The following is a 21,351-nucleotide window of genomic DNA, read 5'->3' as shown; positions in this document are numbered from 1 at the left end:
GGTAGGAGCCGGTAAATCGGGTAAAATACTGGGTTTAACCACAGCAAAGCCTCGCCTGTTTTGGAGTCTCCGTTTCCCTCTCTGAAAAGCAAAGGCCAAGTAAGGGCTGTGGACTTGACGGGACTCGGCTTCAAATTACAGCTCCGCTCCTCTGTGGCTGTGTGACCTCCGGCAGTTCCTTAACGTCTCTGTTTTCTGGCCTTTCACTGGTGCTGGGTTGGGGCATTCCTAGAGGGGAGCATAGGCAAAGGCCGGGCAGGGACGGCAGCTGCTAAAGGACCTGGAGTACTAGGGGTCAGGACTTAGACCCTTTTCCCAGATCCTGTGGAGTGACAGAGGACTTAGGGGCACCTCAGGGATCAGGTGCAGGCAGCTGGCCTCAGGCCAGTGTTTTCTGCCATATTCTCACTCTGTGTTGTCCCACGTGGGGGTTTATTGAATGGCCAGGCAGCCTCTCAGGGTCGTGGGTCTTCTCCAGGGAGGGCTGAGCGAGTGGACACTGGACAGATGCTCGGCAAGTGAATAAATGATGCCCAGGTTCCCCTTGAGACATCAAATATGGCTGTTTTCAAGAAGGCCCCGCCTGAGCGCAAGAGGGAGGTGGGGCAAGTGTTTTTCCCAAAGGCTGCCACTGGTGTCAAATGCGCAGCATGGGGCTGACGACCCAGATGAGGGCTGGGAGAGGATATGGCACCGGCGGCTATATGGGTGGGGGGGCTGGGTGTTGGCAGGAAGTTTTATAGGAACCTGTGGGTTTCACTTTTGCTTTTGCACATCAGACTACAGGCAGTTCCCTGCGGCTGTTGACATCTGTGGCCTCAGTTTCCTAGGCTGGGAAATGGGTGCAGGTGGTCTCTCCCACCTCTGGGGCTGTTGGGATGGGCAGCTGGTGACTGAATTCACTGGGGAGGCATTGCCTGGCCTCCTGCTGCACATCCCAGGCCCTGCAGGACTTGTGGGGAGAGAGACAACACCGCCCGTACCCACTGCCGTCTACCCAGTGCTGGGCCCAGACCTGAACACTGTGTATATACTTCATCAAATCTTCCTGGTACCTTGCAAGGTATACAGATTGGGAAACTGAGCCTCAGAAGGGCAGCTGCTCATGGCTCCCTGCCTGTCTTGATGCCTCAGTCGGTGGCTGACCATGCCGTCCCATGCCTTAACCTGCACTGTGCCTTCTGCCTGGGACACCATTCCTGGCCCCGTGAGGCCCTGAGGTTTCATCTCTCCCTCCCTGAGCCACTGAGCTGCGTTGGCGGCTGGGAGTCTGTGGGCTGATGCACTTCCAGAGCCGTTGCTGGGCGACTGCACCGGGGAGGGAGGGGAGATGATGTTGCTCTCAATTTCCCTCTGCCAGGGCGGAGGCTGGGGCCCCGGCACAGGTGGGAGAGGCTGGGCCAGGGTGGGAGTGGCCTGGGCCAGGGGGTTCTAGAAGAAGGGAATTGGGATGGAGGGAGGGATACATGTGGACAAAAGTTAAGAAGGATGGCACCTTCTGCAAGGTGCTGACTTGAGGGTTTTTAAGGGTCAGATTGGCCTTTTGGGGAGGTCCAGGGGAGGGGGGGTTGCCAAGACACTTGGGGCCATGGGCCTGGGAAAGGGTGCATGGGATGGAATGGACACCTGCTTCAGTTCCCCAGTGGGCTCCAGGGTCCTCTCCGCCATCTGCTTTATTTGCCAGTGCTCCTGGCAGCGGGCAGGGCATAGGCAAAGGTGTGGGGGTGGGATCATGAACACAGAAGCCCAAGAAGGCGAGCCAGGGGCTCCTGGCCATGGGCAGGGTTCACCAGGAGCCTGGAAGTGCTTAATGCCACTACTGATAATAACCACAGTAATCTTAATAATAGGTAATATTCGTCAAAAAGGGCTACCCCAGGCCTCAAAGGTGGTGTGAACAAGGGGCCATGCCAGCGTCCAGTTGGGGTCAGAGGGGCAGTGGTCGCGCCTAGCTTCCCATCCTGCCCCAAAGCTGGCCAGATGTGTTCTCCGGCCTGGGCATGCACGTCTCTGTGCCCGGAGGGCTGGGCCAGCACCTAATCCTGTCCCCTTGTCTTCTGACAGCTGCCGTAGTGGGAACCGCAAAAGCCTGGTGGTAGGAACGCCCTCGCCGACCCTCTCCCGGCCCCTGTCTCCACTCTCCGTGCCCACAGGTGAGTGTGGGAGCAAGCACGCAGGGGCGGCGTCCTATCTTCGCCATCTCTGACTCATTGTCCCCCGCCTCGTCCCCAGCAGGCAACAGCCCCCTGGACAGTCCTCGGAACTTCTCAGCGGCATCTGCGGTGAACTTCCCCTTTGCCCGAAGGTGAGTGGTCACAGGCTTTGAGGGCTGGTGTTGGCACAGCTGGGAAGGGGACAGGCAGGAGCATGTGCTTGGTGGCTGGGCCTGCCTCCTCATTCACTTTTTCCCCCTCCCCTATCCCCTGCCCTGTGGTGGTCTCTCCCTCTGGCTTCTGCCCCTGGCAAACATGCACGGCCTTCTGCAGCCACATCCCACGCGTGGAAAGGTAATTTCAGGGAGCCCTTGGGGAGGAGGAGGGCACACCTTCCCGTCTAAAAACTATTAACTCACTAAAAGCCACGAACTCACTCAATGAGAGTTGATGAAGGACCTGTTGGTAGCAGGCGCTTAAATGTCACTTACTCACTCTATAACATTTACTCGGTATTTGCCACGTGCTATACCCTTTGCTGGGGGCCAAGGAAGGGGAGGCCAGACTCTGGCCCCTGAGGAGTCCTCAGTCTGGTAGGGCGGGGGCATGACTAGCATGTGTCCCAGCAGCTGCAACTCAGAGAAGTCGGAGCTTTGATGAAGTATGCTTTGACAGCTAGGTCAGGGAGGACTTCCTGGAGGAGGTGTCTGAAGGATGAGGAGAAAACATATAGCAGACTTGTTGACCTTGAATCTCTGTTCTCAGCCTTTTCAGAAGATTCTTCCTCCAACAGAGCCAGAATCTGCCAGCCCTGGTATTTGTCTTTAGTCCCCGTACACCACGGGGGCCATGCCTTCCTTTTAACTCTTCTGGTTCTCCTCTCTAGGGCTGACGGCAGAAGATGGTCCCTTGCATCCCTCCCATCTTCTGGCTACGGAACCAACACGCCCAGCTCCACCGTCTCGGTACCCACAGTCCCACCTTGGCCAGCAGACAGGCGGGTGCGAGGTGGGGCGGGACACGTCTTTGCTTTTTATCAAGGTGTTGGATAGTTGTCCAGTCAGCCAACATCCTGGCTGCCCCCTTTGTGCCCCATTCTGGGCAACATATGCGTCCCTGAAAAGACCCAGCCTCAGTCCCAAAGAACCCCCAATCTGGAGGACACAGACATCCTCATCCCATGGGGTTAGTGCCCAGCCAGAGGGAGTCTTCGGGTTGCTTAGGGAGCAGGCAGGGAGGATTGCTGGAGGAGGGGGCATCGGAGCTGGGGTTTTGAGGGATGCATAGGAGCCAGGCAGGAGCATATTACCATCCAGTGACCAGCAGGCAGCCTAGGCCTTAATGGGTAATGCTGGGGTTCTTGCTTTGGCGCTGACTGTGAACTCGTGGTCTTGGTACCCCCTACTGCCAGTCGAGCTCATCCTCCCGGGAGCGCCTCCACCAGCTTCCTTTCCAACCGACGCCGGATGAACTATGCTTCCTGTCCAAGCATTTCCGCAGCTCAGAGAGCGTGGTTGATGAGGAGGGTGGCCACCGCTCACCCCACCTTCGCCCCCGTTCCCGCAGCCTCAGGTAGGTCTTGACCTCGGACTCCAGCCCCTCCCTGGGCTGGCTTTGGGGCCCACATTGTGACTCCTCCTCCATCTCTGCCCCCGACCCTGTCCAAGCTTGGCCTCTGATCCTCAACCCTCCCCTGAACTGGGTCTCTGGTCCCACATCGCAAGCTGACTGTGTGTTGTCATCCCCCTCCCCCAGCCCGGGACGCACCACAGGGACCTTCGACAATGAGATCGTCATGATGAATCATGTATACCGGGAGCGGTTCCCAAAGGTGGGCAGTGCCGGTGCCTGCACCGGCCCTAACTCCCCTCCGTGTCATTGTTCCTCCGTGACACTCTGTCTTCCTGGCTCTGTCGCCCCCCGCCCCCCGTCCCTTTCCTGCCTGTCCTTACCTCTCTGTCTCAAAATGCCCCTCCCACAACCTAGGTATATTGCTCCCTGTCCCGCCCCCAATTCCCTGACCCCATTGCCACGTCTCTCTCCCCAACTGTCTCTCTTGCCCCGATCTGTGTGTCGCTCCCCAGCCCCATCCAATGACCAGGTTGCCCCGTCCACCCTGCCCAGGCCACGGCACAGATGGAAGGCCGTCTGCAGGAGTTCCTGGCGGCCTTTGCGCCCGGCGCCCGGCTGGCACTGGCCGATGGCGTCCTGGGCTTCATCCACCACCAGATCATTGAGCTGGCCCGCGACTGCCTGGCCAAGTCCGGAGAGGCGCTCGTCACCTCCCGCTACTTTATGGAGATGCAGGAGAAGCTGGAGAGGCTGCTTCAAGATGTGCGTGGGCAGTGGGGGGAGCGCAGGGGTTCAGGGGTCCCCAGGCCGGCCAGGGCCCGGGGCCCACGGGTGACGCCATCACCCACCTGCCCCCGCAGGCCCACGAGCGCTCAGACAGTGAAGAGGTCGGCTTCATTGTCCAGCTTGTCCGGAAGCTGCTCATCATCATCTCGAGGCCAGCGAGGCTCCTCGAGTGCCTGGTGAGTCTCTGCACACGGCCGGGTGACAGTCCCACCGACGTACAGGAGACAGTGTCTGTAGGGGTGGAGGTTTGAGGGGCACCCAGGGTGCCTCCGGGCCGGGGTGGGCTTCTTTCCCCGGGGAAGGGTCAGGCGCTGAGACTCAGGGGAGAGCTGGGACCGCCCCTCAGGCTGCTCCAGACAGAGGGAGCACCATGTGCAAAGGCCTGGGGGTGAGACCAAGCCCCGTCTGACCAGCCTCTCTGCACCTCCAGGAGTTTGACCCCGAGGAGTTTTATCATCTGCTGGAGGCTGCCGAGGGCCAGGCCCGAGAGGGCCAGGGCATCAAGACGGACCTGCCACAGTACATCATTGGGCAGCTGGGCCTGGCTAAGGACCCCCTCGAGGGTGAGCTGACAGGGGAGTGGTGTGGAAAGGGAAAACCCAAGACAAGGCCAGAGCAGACCTGTGGTTTGAGCCCAGGCCCGTTGACTTCACAGCTGCCATATTGTCCTTTATCCCTCTGTGGCCCTGCCCTCAGCCACCTGCGGGGCCCACTGTGGGGAAGTGCCTGGGGTTCCTTCGTCGAACAGCCACACGTCAGACCCCCTGACCTGCCAGGGCCTAGGAGCCTCAGTGTCTTCCAGTGCAAAGTTAAGATGAGCCAGGGAGCCACCATTAACAATAGCATTCCCATCATCCCGCAGACTCCAGAAATACTTCCCCGATGTCATCTGACTGTGGTCCAGGGGGTAGACTCGGAGTCAGACAGGGTGACCCATGGGCTGGACCAAGCTGGCCAGGGACTACCCCCATCCCCCCAGATAGCTGAGGCAGGAAAACTGAGACTTGGTACTAGGGGAGCATCGAACTTGGACCTGGCCTGGTCCAGGTGTGGTCACGGGTGGCTCTGGGGAAAGGTGACATGTAAGCTGAGTGCTCACAGATGGAGAGGTGGCGAAGTATAGCTCTGGGGAAGGGAAGGGGTGAACCAGGCAGGGGAGGGGCGAATGCAAAGGCCCTGAGGTGGACCTGTGCACGGGAGGAGGGGTGTGGCTAGAGCCGAGGAAGGAAGGAAGCTGGGAGGAAGGCGATGGGGTTGGCAGAGCTCCATGCTGTGGCCAGTGTCCACCCAGCATCATTGCTGTGTTAACCTTGGGACTGGGCTGCCATCGTCCCCTTTAAAGCTGGAAAGACTGAGGCTCTGGGTTGATGAGGTCGAGCAGGGGTCAGACCTCAGTGAGCCCAAGGCCAGACCAGTTAGAGACTTGCTGTGTGGCCGTGGCCGGACTTGGCCCTCCAGTGGAGATAACGCAGGGGGTGCTATGGGTGGTCCCAGTGTCGGAGGAGACAGAAAGTGGCCAGGTAGTTGGCGGCTGACACTGTGGGGCAGATCATCTGTCCTGTGCCCCCGGCAGGGAACTCTCGGCGTGGAAGGGAAGTGGAAAGGGCTGCATTCAAACCCAGGCTTCCCTCGCCTGTGACACTCCACATTGTCCCATCCCAGCCCTGCCCTGTGACCATGAGACACTGTCTTCATTGCCATCCTCACATCTCATGTTCACCAACCACTCAGTTGGGGCCACCCCTCTGCCAAGCCGTGGGGCCAGAAAATGGCTGGGGGGCTCCCTCTGGGCCACACACCAAGCTGACGAGGATATTAGGAGCCAAACCCCAGAGGGCCCATGTCACAGCCTATGTTAACAGGCTCAAGGCTGGGAGCCAGGAGGACAACTGTGCCATTCAGAGGCTGGGCTTCCCACTGGTCCTTCTAGAAGGTTCCCTGGTTATTGCTTCATTTGGCCTCCTGGGTTTGGCCAAGAATTGGATGTAGTAGGGGCTCACTGATGGTATCATGGGATCTGGTCAGGGAAGCACCAATGTCTGCAGCCCAGGATGAGCCTTGGAAGCCGTAGGAGATCTCTGGGGGATCGAGGGGCAGGGCATGGAGGCCACATTTCAGGCTCCTCCCTTGTCTTACAGAGATGGTGCCTCTGAGTCACCTCGAAGAAGAAGGACAGCCTCCAGCTCCTGAGTCCCCGGAAGTAAGTCACAGAGCTTTGATGCTCCCACCTGTCTCGTTCTTTTCAAGATAGACCAAGCGGCCGTGGGAAGGGCTGAGTTTGTCAAGCTTTTGCATGTAGTAGGTGCTTAATAAATGCCCGTGACTTCAGGGAGAAAATAGAGGCAAATGGGACTACCTGCCATGGTTGGTTGGGCAGGGCCAGACTGGAGAGGACATCAGAAAGGGGAGTTTTGGAGGATGTAGAGTTTTCTGGAAGGAGAACATTATTTGAGCCAAAGCTTAGAAATTCAGAAGCTGAGCTGGAGAAGTTGAGAAGGAGGAAGTAACACCAGGCCCAGTAGTTGGGACTTGAGGGCAGGGACACTGACCCCTTCTTGCCCGCTAGAGCCGTGCCCTCATCGGCCCATCACGGAGGAAGCCATGTGAGAGCGACTTCGAGACCATCAAACTCATTAGCAACGGGGCCTACGGGTAAGTCCTCAGGTCCCCCATAGACCCATTTCTCAGATGCCCATGGGGCTGCCCTGGGGTCCAACAGTGGCCCCTGGAATGTGGAGATGGGGAAACCAAGGCCTGATGAGGAAAGTAGAAATGCAGTACAGCCAGGCCAGAGCCTCAGATGGTCTCGTTCATGATCTAGGCTGTTACCTGCCCCAAGTAACTCTCCAGATATAGGAAGTCACAGGCATTTCAGGGCCACGCAAGCCAGCAGATGGCTGCACGGCAGCAGGAAGGTGCAGCGAGCATTATCTGAGCGCCCCCCCCCCCACTCACGGATTTGTGTGGAGGTGGGGGGGGAGGGGCCTTCCCCACAGCATCAGACTATGGAGCAGGTGGCCAGAGAGGGGGGCTTCTCGTCTGGCTGACGTCACTCAGCAGCGTGGCCAGGAGTCCAGGACAGACAGCTCCAGAAGGCCGTAGTGACTCTGGGGTCTTCATAGCCCCCTGGGTGATCTTATTGTTGGCTAGTCAATTCAAGGCAGTTTTACTAGATACACAAACCTGGCAAGCTCTAAATGCCTCAAAATATGCTCATTTCGGCTGTGCGTAAAGCAGTTTGAGCCTGGTGCTGGGGCTTTTGAGCTAAAAGGTCTGCTATGAAGAAGTAACCTAGAGGCCATCTTGGGCTTCTCTGTGACACCAGGGAGAGTGGCTGAGACCCATAGCAGGGCTGCTTTCGGAGAGGGGCTGGGGAAGGAGAAAGGCTGTCCCGGATGTAGGGTCAGACGGCTTGGGTGAAGGCCTGGCCCCATTGAGTGCGGGGGCCTCAGCGTCCAGCCTCAGCGACCCCGGCTCCCCCAGGGCTGTCTACCTGGTGCGGCACCGAGACACACGGCAGCGCTTTGCCATCAAGAAGATCAACAAGCAGAACCTGATTCTGCGCAACCAGATCCAACAGGTCTTTGTGGAGCGTGACATCCTCACGTTTGCCGAGAACCCGTTTGTGGTCAGCATGTTCTGCTCCTTCGAGACCCGGCGCCACTTGTGTATGGTCATGGAGTATGTGGAAGGTGCGGTCACAAGGGCTTTGTATGCCTCTGGTGACGGGGAGCTCACCCTCTACCCTGAAAGAGAGTCCCTCCTTTGACCATGCTGGGGTTTGCTCTGTCCTCCCAGGGGTCCCAGCCTGCCTTGGGGGACCCTCAGTCTGAGGTGGAGGGCCCATCCTCAGGGCTTGGGGCTGAGGGAGCTCAAAGAGGAGTGTGAGAATAGAACCCTGGGGGATAGGGTGAGGATGGACATCTTCGGCAGGGGGGGCCTGATGAGCAGAGACCTGAAGGCCAGGAGTTAAAGCAGGGAAGGGAGGGAGGTGTGGGGTGGAAGGGCTGGCATGGTTGGGGGCCAGGGAGAGGAGTTTGGGGAGCAAGTTTGCAGTTTAAGAATGAGCACTCCAGGTGAGTGCAGGGGTTTTAGGCAAGGAAAGGGAATGACCACTTAGGAGGCATCAGCTGTGTACAGGGTAGCGGACTGGTGCCCTTCCGGAGCTGCTGTCCTGCCAGCAAGAGAATCAGGAGTCAAGGTCTGCCCTCCCTCCTGCCCCTCTTGGTTCCCTGCCTTGGTTCGGTCCAGACTGGGGACATTCTATAGGAGGTTGGAGTGGTCCTGTAGGCCTGGGGCGAGGCTGTAGAGCCCAGGGCCTGTGAATGCGTCTGTGCCCCCCACAGGCGGCGACTGCGCCACACTCCTGAAGAACATGGGCCCACTGCCCGTGGACATGGCCCGCATGTACTTCGCCGAGACAGTGCTGGCGCTCGAATATTTGCACAACTATGGCATCGTGCACCGTGACCTCAAGCCTGACAAGTGAGCAGCCTGGAGTCTTGGGGGTATGGGGGCAGGGCCTCTGATTGGGGTCTGGGGCTGCTCAGAGCCCCGCCTGCCCAGATTCTCCTGGCCCCTGGGGCCCCCGGTGACAGGAAGACACAGAACAGTGGCAATCTTGGGCAGCTGGTGTATACAGAGGCAAACAGGTACTTAATAGGCACCTGCTGTATGCAAGGGAGAGACCGTACATTTATAGAGAGGCTGCCAAGCAAAGAGAGAATGGATGCACAAAATATACAGGGGAAGGAACTGTGCACTCACAGAGCTGTTGCTCCAGGGGGAGAGAGAACATGCACTTAGGAGGCAACATCTGTATACCAGGAATAGGGATCGGCCCTTTGCAAGACCTACATGTGAAGGAAGGGATTGTGCATATCTTGAGCATGTGTTGTATGTTCGTGAAGGGAAGAAAAGAAAAGAATGTGTTTCTTGAAAGCGTTGGGAGGTTTATTTTACTCTAGCACCTAAGAAGCACCTACTGCATACCAGGTTCTCTAAGGGTGACACATGTGTGAATAATCCTTCATGCTCTGTAAACCCTGCATAATTTGCAAGGCACTCTCACCTGCATTAATTGAGCACTGCTATTTATAGAGCCAGGGGCTGGGTTTTTTTTTGTTTTTTTTTTTTAAGATTTTACTTATCTGACAGAGAGAGAGAAATCACAAGTAGGCAGAGAGGCAGGCAGAGAGAGAGAGGGGAGAAAGCAGGTTCCCTGCGGAGCAGAGAGCCCGACGCGGGGCTCGACCCCAGAACCCCGGGATCATGACCTGAGCCGAAGGCAGAGGCTTTAACCCACTGAGCCACCCAGGCGCCCCCAGGGGCTGTTTTTATATCAAGTGCCCTGTGGCTACCAGGCTAGAAGTGTTAAGAGCCCTGCCTGTTTCCAGGGCATCTCATAGTTTGCCAGTGGCTCAGAAGATGAAGTATGTATTTGGCACCTGCTATATACCTGGGCCTTTATGCTCAACGCTCTAAGAAAGCCCAGCAAAACTCGGTGGATCGTCCTGGCATGGGGTGGGGTCTCCCCAGGGTCTCAGGTCACACCCCAAGGCAGGACCCGCCCCTCCCAGGTGTGGGACCATCATCTGCAAAAAGGTGCAGGCAAGTGTCTGGCCCCAGAGTGCTCAGGAAGGTAGGCACACGTAACAGGTGCTTGGGAACAATAGATATTTTTTTCACTTTGGAAAATTTCAAATATATCCCAAAGTCAGGAGAAGGTGCATTCGTTGGTGAGGGCTGTCAGAGCAGAGTAGCACAGACTAGGCTGCTGAAGCCACAAAAATGTGTTTTCACGGTCCTGGAGGCCAGAAGTCGAAGATCAGGATATCAGCAAGGGCTACCTCTGGAGGTGCCAGGAAGCGATCTCTTCCAGATCTCTCCCCAAGGTTCTGGTGATTTCATGGCTTGTCACAGCATCGCTCCAGCCTTCATGTGATATCCTCCCTCCGCATAACTGTTTCCACATGTCCCCTCTTCGTAAGGATACTAGTCCTGTTGGATGAGGGGCCGCCATGCTCTAGCACATCCTCATTTATTTATTTTTAAAAAGATTTTATTTACTTATTGGACAGAAAGAGAGACAGCAAAAGAGGGAACACAAGCAGGGGGAATGGGAGAGGGAGAAGCAGGCTCCCCGCTGAGCAAGGAGCCCAATGTGGGGCTCGAACCCAGGACCCTGGGATCATAACCTGAGCGGAAGGCAGATTCTTTTTTTTTTTTTTTTTTAAGATTTTATTTATTTATTTGACAGACAGAGATCACAAGTAGAGAGGCAGGCAGAGAGAGAGGAAGGGAAGCAGGCTCCCCACTGAGCAGAGAGCCCGATGCGGGGCTCGATCCCAGGACCCTGGGATCATGACCTGAGCCGAAGGCAGAGACTTAACCCACTGAGCCACCCAGGCGCCCCCGGAAGGCAGATTCTTAAACGACTGAGCCACTCGAGCCCCAATCCCTTGGTTTTAACTGTACCTGGCGGCTACACCAAAATGGGTTTCCTCGACTGGTGTACAGAGTAGTTGCTCAGGAAACGTCCCTTATGTTTAAAAATAGTGTCTGCACATAGTTGGTGTAGGGAGTTGTTTCTTCATAGAGTCGAGGTATACAGGATGTGCCAAATGAAGGATTTATCAGACCACTTGGATCTACACAGTGAGTTCTCTAGAAATGAACCAGCCCATGTACCAGGAGGTACATGAAAATGTGACTTTATAAAGATGGTGGGGGGCATTCTACAACCTAGGAAAATGTGTATGTACTTCAGCTGATGGGAAAACTCCAGCAGCAGGGTACACAGTAGGTGTACAAGTTTTCAAAAGTGGGTCCTCTTGGGAAGTGCATAGAAAGATTTCTGTATACAGCAGCTCCTCAAGCTTTGTTCACTGTTCAACAGGGAATGTAAACAATAAGTGCCTGAAAGGGTTTAGTTTGTTAAAAAGAACGAACACATGTACAAAAATACATTGTAGATCCCCCCCCAGTAGGGGTGCAGGTGTTTTAACACACAGTGGGAGACGGAGTGATTCTTAGGAATTTTATATTTGAAAAGTGGCGTATACAGTAGGTGCTCAGTAGTGACAGCAGAAGCATGCAGTAGATGCACCAAGGTGTTTGCCAGATTTGAAATACCGCCTAAGGACCCACTGGTTATTATGAGAACGTGCCAGCGTTCAGGAAGCTTCCCTGGCTGGACCTCTGCCCAGCTGGGGTGTCACCAGATTCTGGGGTAGCATGCGCAGGCACCAGGCACCTCAGGGGGGACCCCCTCCGGCCTCCGGCCCTGAGTGCACCACTTACCCGCCCGCAGCCTGCTCATCACCTCGCTTGGCCACATCAAGCTGACTGACTTCGGCCTGTCCAAGATTGGGCTCATGAGCATGGCCACCAATCTCTACGAGGGTCACATCGAAAAGGACACCCGGGAATTCGTGGACAAGCAGGTGTGCGGGTGTGCCAGTGGCCCCAGGGGTGGGACCACCTCCCTCTGTCTGGACCCCGACCCTCGGGACATGGGGAGACCCTGCAGCACCTCCACCCCCGTGCACAGCCTGGCCTTGGCCGCTCTGTCTCTCTCGAGGCCTCTCTGGAGTTGGAGGCCATCCTCGTTTTCCCCCTTCTGCCTGACCCAGGTGTGCGGGACACCTGAGTACATCGCGCCCGAGGTGATCTTCCGCCAAGGCTATGGGAAGCCAGTGGACTGGTGGGCCATGGGCGTGGTCCTCTATGAATTCCTGGTGGGCTGTGTGCCTTTCTTCGGAGACACCCCCGAGGAACTCTTCGGCCAGGTGGTCAGTGGTGCGTTTCTCCCCACATGGCCGCAGTTCGAGTCTTACCCACCCTGCCGGGGCTCTGGGCAGCAGCCCCCCACCCCCTTCAGGGTGCCTTGCCCCAACCAGATGCTGGGGACATGGCCAAGGGCAAGACAGACAGTGAGGGAGATCAGTATGGAAATTACGGGACATCAGATACCAAAAATGCCAAGGAAAAGAAGCAGGAAGAGGGGAAGGGATGGGGTACTAGACATGATAGGGGGCTGCCTTAAAAAGGGGGGTCACAGAGGCCTCTGAGGTGACGGTGTGAGCAAAGCCTAAAGGAGCAAGAGGGAGCCACAGAAGTAGAAGAAGGGTGCAGTCCTGGTAGAGGGGCGCAGCCAGAGCAAAGGCTGTGGCAGGACTGAGCCTGGTGGCGTTGAGGGGACAGAGGAGGCTGCTGGTTTGGTGTGCAGTGAGGGGAGGTAGGGGAGTTGCTACGAAGGGCTATCCTCACACTCTCACTCCCTCTTATTTTACTCTATTTTATTCATTTTATTAATCTATTTATTTCAGCTTATTAATTTATTTCATTTTTTTTTCCTCGCTCCTCATTTTAGATGAGATCATGTGGCCAGAAGGGGATGAGGCCCTCCCAGCTGATGCCCAGGACCTCATCACCAGGCTTCTCCGACAGAGCCCACTGGACCGTCTGGGCACGGGTATGTGAATGTGGAGGGCGGGGGTCCAGGTGGGGGGTAAGCAAGAACTCTACTTGAGAGGCTACATGGAGGAGGGGGACTTGGGGCTGGGGTTTTGAAGGATACTTAGGAGTTCACCAGGAACTTGCAGATAGCTGGGTCTGATGCAGACAAGGGGCACTGAGGCCAAGTATGGGAGACTGCAAGGTCACCATAGGCTATGTCCTAAGGTCCTCAGAGGCCCCGCCCACTGGATCCCACTGTTTGGATTTCCCTAGCCATCTAATTAATGGTTAAAGGACTGTTTGAGACTCTTGGAGCCACTATAGGTCACGTTCTTGATGAAGCTCAGCCGCTGGGGAGGAGCATAGGGGCTGAGGCTGGGGAACAGTATACCTTCATGCCGTCAGCTCTACTCCATGGAGTTGAAATACATGGAAAAGGCCTGGGAAGGAAGCCCTCCTGGGGCTCTGCGGTTTCTCCAGGTGGTGGGATCTCAGAATCCAGCAGAGGCAAGAGCAAGACCTGGGTTCTAGGCCCAGCTCTGTCCCCTTCAGGCTATGAAAGAGTCGCTGCTCCCATAGCCATCTTCATGGTTCTGTGTTGGCCAAGTTTGTGCTCATTGCTGCCCAGGGAGCAGTGGGGACAGGGACCTGCAGGGCTAAGCTGGGCATGTCTGCAGGGGGCACCCATGAGGTAAAGCAGCACCCCTTCTTCTGGACATTGGACTGGGCTGGGCTTCTGCGACACAAAGCTGAGTTTGTGCCACAGCTTGAAGCCGAGGACGACACGAGCTACTTTGACAGTAAGTGCGGCTTGAGGGGGTGGGCTCTGCTGTCCCACATTCTCCTGAGACAGGGAGGGGGGTGTCTGCCAGGGTCTCCACCCAAGTGCCTCACCCTGAGCCTGGAGCTTCTGACTTCCTGAGCTTTCTGAGAAATTAGAGCATGTCTGCTGGCAGCTGCTCCCCACTTGACCTGGTTTCCTGTGCATCTGGGTTCAGGAGGCCACAGCATCCTCCCGGTTGCGGGAGAGGAAGCCGAGGTGCTGAGTGTGGCACACCCTTGCCCGGCAGGTTCAGCCTCCTCAGTGTCCAGCCCTGACCAGACAGGGAGCCCTGTCTGTCAAACAAGAGGGCAGGGCGCTTTGCTGTGTCCCTCTGCCACTGTGGGTGGGCTCAGATGAGTCTTCCTTTGCCTACTTGGGGTTCCAGCCAAATGAAAGGCCGTCGGTCTCCAATTCCTCTTCCAGAACTTGCTGTGTGATCTTGGGCATGTCAGAGGTCCTCTGAGCATCTGTTTCCTCTTATGTAAAAAGGGGAGCATCCTTTTAAGATGCACAGTATTCCTTAATTCTGGGTGACCCATCCCAAGGGTGAGGATACAGAGGGCCACACACAAGAATTCCCACCCACGATGCCACAGATCATAGGGACACAGCTGGGGTTTATTGCCATGTAGTCTGCCACTCAAGCATCCTATGGTCCCTGAGTACACCAGACACGGTCCCACTTCAATGCCTTTGCCCTGACAGTGTCTCCCTGCCTAGGGACGCCCTCCACAGCCTTTGCAGCCACCTCTGGGCATCGGGTTGGTTGCATGTGCCTTTCCTTCCCGCAGCACGCTCAGAACGGTACCGCCACCTGGGCTCGGAGGATGAGGAGACCAACGACGAGGAATCATCCACAGAGATCCCTCAGTTCTCGTCCTGTTCCCACCGGTTCAGCAAGGTGGGCGGGGGCCGCAGACACTGCTAGCGCTCTGGAAGCCTGGCGGGATGTTCATTCTGGGGGCGCAGCAGTGTTCTTTAGTACATTGAAAATGTTGGACCCCCATCACCTCTGGTCTAGCTCTAGAACCTTCCTGTCACCCCAGAGGGAGACCCCTGTCCCCAGGGGCAGTCACTCCCCTGCCCTCCTCCTCTGGCCCCTTGCCCCTGCAACCACTAATCTTTCTGTCTCTGGATTTGCCTGTTCTGGATCTTTCACCGAGCCAGAATCCCACAACACGTCTGGCCTCTCGCATTCTCAGCCCGACATCTTCCAGGCTCATCTGCGGTGTAGACCGCATATCAGCTTCGTTCCTCTTTATGGCCCAATAACATTCCATTGTATGGATGGGCCCCACTGTGTTCACCCCTCCAACAATGGACATTTGGGGTGTGTCCGCGTTGGGGTCGTTGTGAGCAGTGCTGCTCTGCTGGGTCTCACCTTAGAGCCTCGCCAGCTTCAGGCCCTCCTTCCTCCTTCCTTTGTAACTGGATGAAAAAAACTGTCTGTGCCGCTTATGGGCCTGAGCCCCATGCGGAGCGCCCTGATCAGCAGCAGAAACTCCCAGCTGGGGCCCCATTGGTAGCCAGGCCCCTCTGAACCTCAGTTTCTCCATCTGTACAGTGCGCTAAAGACTCCTCTATTCTTAGGGATGGGTATGGATGGAAGGAAATGACTCACGAGGAAGCATGGGGAATATAGGAAGCTTTTGACTCAGCGGGCTCTCCTTCCCCGGGGGTGTGGTTGCCTGTCTCCTTGTCCTTACTGGTGTGTTCTCTTGCTGCCAGGTCTACAGCAGCTCCGAGTTCCTGGCTGTCCAGCCCACCCCAACCTTCGCTGAACGCAGCTTCAGCGAGGACCGGGAGGAAGGCTGGGAGCGGGGCGGCGAGGTGGACTACGGCCGCCGCTTGAGCTTGAACACCTTGAGCACTGGCTTGAGCACTGGCTTGAGCACAGAGATCCGGTAGGTGGGCCGGGGAGCATGCGCAGATCCAGCCTTCCAGCCCACCGGGGGCTGGAGCCACTAGAAAGCTTCCCAGTGGCCCAGTCAAAAAGGGTCAAACCCATGGGCCGGCGTGTTCAAGCCCCGTCAGTGTGGCCAGGGGCTTTGCATCTCTAACCACACCGAGCATAGCGCGGCGGCGCGACCATACTATGTTGGCCCTGTTCCCTCCACCAGAATATCCTTTGCTAACGAACTCCTATTCATTCCCCAAAGACAAGACTCAACAGAAAAATAATCAATGTCTGCTAAAGGATGAGTGTTGGAAGCTGGATTTTAATAAAAAAGACACAAATTCCTCGGGCAGACAGAAGACCCAGCATGCAGAGGGAACTCACTCGCATTTACAGATTACCTCTGTTTCTAAGCTGGAAGTTAAAATATGGCTACTGGGCGGGGGTGACTGGGTGTCCTGGGGCCAGGGTACCTGGCAAGTGTGACTTTAGCTCTTCTCTGCCGCAGGCTACGGTCCTGGACATCCTCTGGTTCTTCCTGCCAGTCGTCTTCTTCCCAGCCTGAGCGGGGGCCCAGCCCATCCCTCTTGAATACTATTAGCCTGGACACAATGCCTAAGTTTGCCTTCTCGTCAGAGGATGAAGGAGCCAGTACAGCCTCTGTGGGCCCCAAGAGGCCCATCTTCATTCTGGGGGAGCCTGATCCACCCCCAGCAGCCACCCCTGTGATGTCCAAGCCCTCAAGCCTTTCTGGTAGGTGAGGTCCCGGATGGGAGGGATAGTATTGTAGAAAGTTATCCAGAGGAGGGACTATTTGAGATGGGCTTTGAAGGCTGAATAGGAGCTCTCCAAAGAGACTATTCACTTGCCTAACAAAGGCTTTAAGATAGGAAAGGCCAGGGCTTCAGAGAGGCCTCAGTGTTACTCCCGCGTGATACCCCCAGCTTCATGGGGTCAGGATGGGACTGGAGACGGGGAAGAGGCTGGGGAGCTGTGAGAGGGATGTAGGGGTGTGAGGGATGGGGGAAGGCTTCCCAGAGGAGGGGACTTGAAGAGTGGAGCTTTCCAGGGAGAGCAAGGCAGGAAGGAAGTGTAGGAAGAGGGAACTGCCTGAAGAAAGGCCAGGAGGAGGCTGAACGGTGTACACGCCGACTGCAGAGGAAGGAGCTTTGCTCCCTGAGGGCAGAAGGGCAGAGTGGTGAGACTGGCCAGGCTAACCCCCAACCGTGCTGACCCCCAGCTGACACAGCCGCCCTCAGCCACGCGCGCCTGCGAAGCAACAGCACCGGAGCCCGACACTCGACACCGCGGGCCCTGGATGCTGGGCGGGGCCGCCGCCTTGGGGGCTCAAGAGAGCCAGCTCCCGAGAAGTCCCGGGTCTCCCCCAGCGGGGGCCGCGTGCCCAAGTCTGCCTCAGTGTCCGCCCTGTCCCTCATCATCACAGCCGGTACCGCGCATGGCCTAGCCTTGTCTTTCTTTGCCTGCCCACGTCTATTTCGACCTCTGGGTTGGGGCCATGCCATGGGACAGGGGGCCGCAGCTAGACCCAGGGAGAGCGGGGGGACTGGCATTCCTGTGCAGAGGCCAGATGGGGAGACCGTGCTTGGGGCATTGGAACAGCAGCAAAGCAGCCAGAGTGATCAGCTTGGTGGGGGCGGGGGGTGCCCTCCCAACCCTGGTCCCTGCAAGGGAGTGACCCTCTCCCAACCCTGGTCCTGCAGATGATGGCAGCGGCGGCCCCCTCATGAGCCCTCTGTCCCCACGCTCACTGTCCTCAAACCCGTCATCCCGAGACTCCTCTCCAAGCCGAGACCCGTCCCCCGTGTGTGGCAGCCTGCGGCCCCCCATTGTCATCCACAGCTCAGGCAAGAAGTATGGCTTCAGCCTACGGGCCATCCGCGTCTACATGGGTGATAGCGATGTCTACACTGTGCACCACGTCGTCTGGGTAAGTTGGCCGCGGGGTGAGCAGGAAGAGCGGGACCTGGTTTGAGTCTAGCTTCCCCCTGGCAAGGTGCCTCACTTTTGGAGCTGCCCTCTCTAGTTTCTGGAAGGCAGGCTCATTCCCTGCAAGATTTGGAGTCCAGGGCAGGGAGCTGGGGCCACCTGGGCCTTTGCTGTCCCTCTTCTTTATGGGCAGGGGGGTTGGGCAAGACACACAGGGACGGACAGAGAGAGAGAGACCTCAGTGGGGCACGTAGCTCCCATCCCATGCCTGCAGGTGCGGAGTGGGGTGTCGTCCTGCCTCCCCCCAGCCCAGGGCCTGTTCCCTCTCCACTGGTCACTCTCTGAACAGCCCGCAAGGTCAAGGAAACAGCATGGGCAGCAGCAGCTCGCTGAGCTCCCGCGGCTGACTCAGGTGGCGTGGGGTCTCCATCCGCGGGGCCCCAGACCACTGACGCTGCCATCCACCCTCACCCCCAGAACGTGGAGGAGGGAAGCCCCGCCCAGGAGGCGGGCCTGCGAGCTGGGGACCTCATCACCCACATCAACGGCGAGTCCGTCCTGGGGCTGGTGCACATGGACGTCGTTGAGCTGCTGCTGAAGGTGCAGCCCCCTACCACTGCCCACCCTTGGGGCTCCCAGAACCCCTGCCCCTGACCTCTACACTCTGGTTTGCTCCTGTGACCCCCTGACAGCTCCAGACTCTGAGGTTCTTGCCCCAGAACCACACCTTTCCACACTTGGTCCCACCTCCAGGCCTTGCAGGTCCCCTCCCCTCTGCCCAGGTTGTACTGCCTTCTTTGTCCCCCTTTCCCCCCGTCCCATGCCCCTGCGTTTGGCTCTCCCTCTGGCTTACCTCAACCATTTGAGGCTGGGGGTATCTGTACTGTCTTTGTCTTCCCCAAACCATGCGTCCTTAGGGGCTGAGGCCTGGGGGTGGGGAGGTGGGCACAGGCCAGGAGGCAGGGCCTTGCTTGGATAGCTCCTAGGACTGGCAGGTGGGGGGCGGGCGGCTGGTTGCGTGGGCAGACAGATGATGGACATGTACCTTTGGTCTACCGGGTGGTGGGCATTAGGCGAAAAGTGGGTAGATAAGATCGGGAGCTTCAATGGATGAGGAGGCAAGTGGGCAGGTGGCTCCCTAGATGGGAGGCACCCAGGTCACCCCTCACTGTCCGGCCCGCAGAGCGGCAACAAGATCGCCCTCCGGACCACCGCCCTGGAGAACACCTCCATCAAGGTGGGCCCCGCCCGGAAGAATGTGGCCAAGGGCCGCATGGCTCGGCGGAGCAAGCGGAGCCGCCGGCGGGAGACGCAGGACCGGTGAGCGGTGGGTGGGCCCTCCACGGAGTGTTGGTGGAGGACCCGGGGCCAGCTCCCCGGGCTGCTGGGTGTGGGGAGGTGAGCACAGGTTCTGAAGCATCAGTCCCTCTCACCCTCAGGCGGAAGTCGCTTTTCAAGAAGATCTCAAAACAGTCCTCTGTGCTGCATACCAGCCGCAGCTTCTCTTCCGGCCTCCACCACTCCCTGTCATCCAGCGAGAGCCTCCCAGGGTCACCCACCCACAGCCTCTCCCCCAGCCCCACCACGCCTTGCCGCAGTCCAGCGCCCGATGTCCCAGCAGGTACAGGTACGTGTACTCTCCGGGGGCAGCTCAGGTCTGTGGTGCCTGGGCCATCGAGGGAGCCACCTGGGTTTAAAGGAGGGAATGACAGGAGGTGGGAAATGAGGCCCCCAGAAGGGCCTTTCCAGGCAGCCTGGAGGTGGTAGGGGACAGGTGTTAGAGCAAAGGAGAGTGTACCCCGCCCCCAGCCAAGGGAGCATCATAAACAGCAGACAGAAGGGTTGTGAAAACAGGGGAAGGTTGGGGAGGGAGGAAGTTGGGAGATGGGTCAGGCCAAGGAGCTGGGCTTATGTTGGTGGGCAGTTGGGAGCCATGGAGGGTGTGTGAACAGAAGAGGGCATGTTTTAGATGGATCTAAGTTTTATTTATTTTTTTTTTATTTAAAGATTTTATTTATTTATTTGACAGAGATCAAAAGTAGGCAGAGAGGCAGGCAGAAAGAGAGAGAGGAGGAAGCAGGCTCCCCATGGAGGAGAGAGCCCAATGTGGGGCTCGATCCCAGGACCCTGGGATCATGACCTGCGCTGAAGGCAAAGGCTTTAACCCACTGAGCCACCCAGGTGCCCCGGATCTGAGTTTTAGAAAGACCATTCTGGGGTAGGAAAGGGTGACTTGGCCCAATGCTGAGCACCCCAGTCCATGAGACAGCCAAACACAGACACCCCCAGCCTCACTGGGTTAGCATTCAGCTGAAGGGAGGAATAGGCTGGGGCAACCCAAAGGGGAAGCAGGGAAGGCCTCCAGGGGGCCGGGGGCACCCCAGCTGCTACCCCTCTGGCTCACTCTGACTTCATGGGACGGAGCATATCTTTGGCCTTTTGAGAACTAGGTCATTAGATGGGAAGTGGGTGGATAGGAACTAGGGCTTTGATGGATGAGTAGGAGTTCACCATATCCAAGACAAGGGAACAACTTGCACACAGAATAGGAGGCAAGAAAAGCAGAAATACTGGGTAGCCATGGGGAAGGACGTGGGCTTTGGCAGGTGTGCTCAGCCCCACCTCAAGGCTAGAGACATTGAAGCTGGTGGCCCTGACCCTCATCTGTTCCCCACAGACACCACATCCCCTCCCAGTGTCTCCCCGAGCTCCAGCAGCCCTGCCTCTCCTGCCGCCAGTGGCCACACCCGCCCTAGCTCCCTGCATGGCCTGGCCGCCAAGCTCGGGCCCCCCCGCCCCAAGACTGGCCGCCGCAAGTCTACCAGCAGCATCCCGCCCTCACCACTGGCCTGCCCACCCGTGCCTGTGCCCCCACCCCGCTCACCCTCACCCCTCCCCGGGCACCCACCAGCACCGGCCCGATCTCCACGGTTACGCCGGGGGCAGTCAGCTGATAAGCTGGGTTCTGGCGAACGGCTGGATGGGGAGTCGGGGCGCCGCGGCCGTGGGCCAGACTCAGAGCTGGTGGTCATGCGGCGGCTACACCTGTCCGAGCGCCGAGACTCCTTCAAGAAGCAGGAGGCTGTGCAGGAGGTGAGCTTTGATGAGCCACCCGAGGAGGCCACCGGACCACTCACCTCTGTACCACAGATTGCCGTGGAGGGCGCTGAGGCTGTGCTGGGAACTCTTGGACCTGCCGGAAAGGACTGATCCCTCCCACCTGGCCTCTCCCTGGCCTAGGAGTTGGGCTTTTTTTGTGCAATGTGTTTTCCATAAAGTGACTTCTGGATGGAGACTGAGCCACCAGACTAAGACACCTGGAAGGCGAGAACCCATCATGGTCCTTACTGGAAGGCAGAGACCGCACCTCCCTCATGTTCTGGTGCAGATCAGGGGCCGGAATGGGGAACGAGGGTGGCATTGTAAATAGCAGCAAATCCCGCGACTAATTTATTACTTTTTATAAGCGCTGGGTAGACTGAGCTGCCACTGTGAAGGCGGCTGCCCAGGTCCTGCCCCTTGCACCTGGGACCCCATTTGCAGACACTGCCCCCTGGGCTGAGAAGGAAGCACTTTGGACAAGTCATGTATGTTCGTGTTTTCTAGGTTTCCTGTATTTTTTTAGTTTTGTGTGTGTGTGTGTGTGTATTACTTGATCCCATCCTGGCCCAAGACCCACTGATCTGAGGGGATACAGGCAAGCTTACCTGTCT

The 21,351-nt window shown here is 57.6% G+C and overlaps 1 protein-coding gene across 10 annotated transcripts in view; it reads left to right on the top strand.

Moving 5' to 3' along the window:
• The window catches only part of MAST3 (microtubule associated serine/threonine kinase 3), a 36,670-nt gene extending 15,739 nt beyond the window's left edge, over window positions 1-20,931 (top strand). For 2 of the 10 annotated variants that reach the window (XM_044253905.1, XM_044253903.1), the window contains 26 exons: window positions 2,065-2,153; window positions 2,233-2,305; window positions 2,487-2,507; window positions 3,040-3,154; window positions 3,565-3,725; window positions 3,909-3,984; window positions 4,278-4,487; window positions 4,586-4,687; window positions 4,942-5,074; window positions 6,650-6,711; window positions 7,078-7,163; window positions 7,995-8,203; window positions 8,858-8,996; window positions 11,824-11,956; window positions 12,146-12,311; window positions 12,886-12,987; window positions 13,649-13,771; window positions 14,586-14,695; window positions 15,523-15,698; window positions 16,200-16,444; window positions 16,932-17,138; window positions 17,413-17,639; window positions 18,116-18,238; window positions 18,822-18,958; window positions 19,078-19,265; window positions 20,316-20,931. In XM_044253905.1, coding sequence (XP_044109840.1) covers window positions 2,065-2,153; window positions 2,233-2,305; window positions 2,487-2,507; window positions 3,040-3,154; window positions 3,565-3,725; window positions 3,909-3,984; window positions 4,278-4,487; window positions 4,586-4,687; window positions 4,942-5,074; window positions 6,650-6,711; window positions 7,078-7,163; window positions 7,995-8,203; window positions 8,858-8,996; window positions 11,824-11,956; window positions 12,146-12,311; window positions 12,886-12,987; window positions 13,649-13,771; window positions 14,586-14,695; window positions 15,523-15,698; window positions 16,200-16,444; window positions 16,932-17,138; window positions 17,413-17,639; window positions 18,116-18,238; window positions 18,822-18,958; window positions 19,078-19,265; window positions 20,316-20,848 — 3,946 coding nt within the window. In that variant the 3' untranslated portion in view covers window positions 20,849-20,931. The remainder of the gene's footprint in view (window positions 1-2,064; window positions 2,154-2,232; window positions 2,306-2,486; window positions 2,508-3,039; window positions 3,155-3,564; window positions 3,726-3,908; window positions 3,985-4,277; window positions 4,488-4,585; window positions 4,688-4,941; window positions 5,075-6,649; window positions 6,712-7,077; window positions 7,164-7,994; window positions 8,204-8,857; window positions 8,997-11,823; window positions 11,957-12,145; window positions 12,312-12,885; window positions 12,988-13,648; window positions 13,772-14,585; window positions 14,696-15,522; window positions 15,699-16,199; window positions 16,445-16,931; window positions 17,139-17,412; window positions 17,640-18,115; window positions 18,239-18,821; window positions 18,959-19,077; window positions 19,266-20,315) is intronic. The other 8 variants (XM_044253912.1, XM_044253911.1, XM_044253909.1 and 5 more) reach the window with 7 other exon arrangements.
• The last annotated feature ends 420 nt before the right edge of the window (window positions 20,932-21,351 follow it).

Source organism: Neovison vison, chromosome 6 (genome assembly GCF_020171115.1).
Source record: "Neovison vison isolate M4711 chromosome 6, ASM_NN_V1, whole genome shotgun sequence".
NCBI classification, from domain to species: domain Eukaryota; kingdom Metazoa; phylum Chordata; class Mammalia; order Carnivora; family Mustelidae; genus Neogale; species Neogale vison.
The sequence above is the reverse complement of the archived record's forward strand: the minus strand, read 5'-3'. Positions and strand labels throughout refer to the sequence as shown.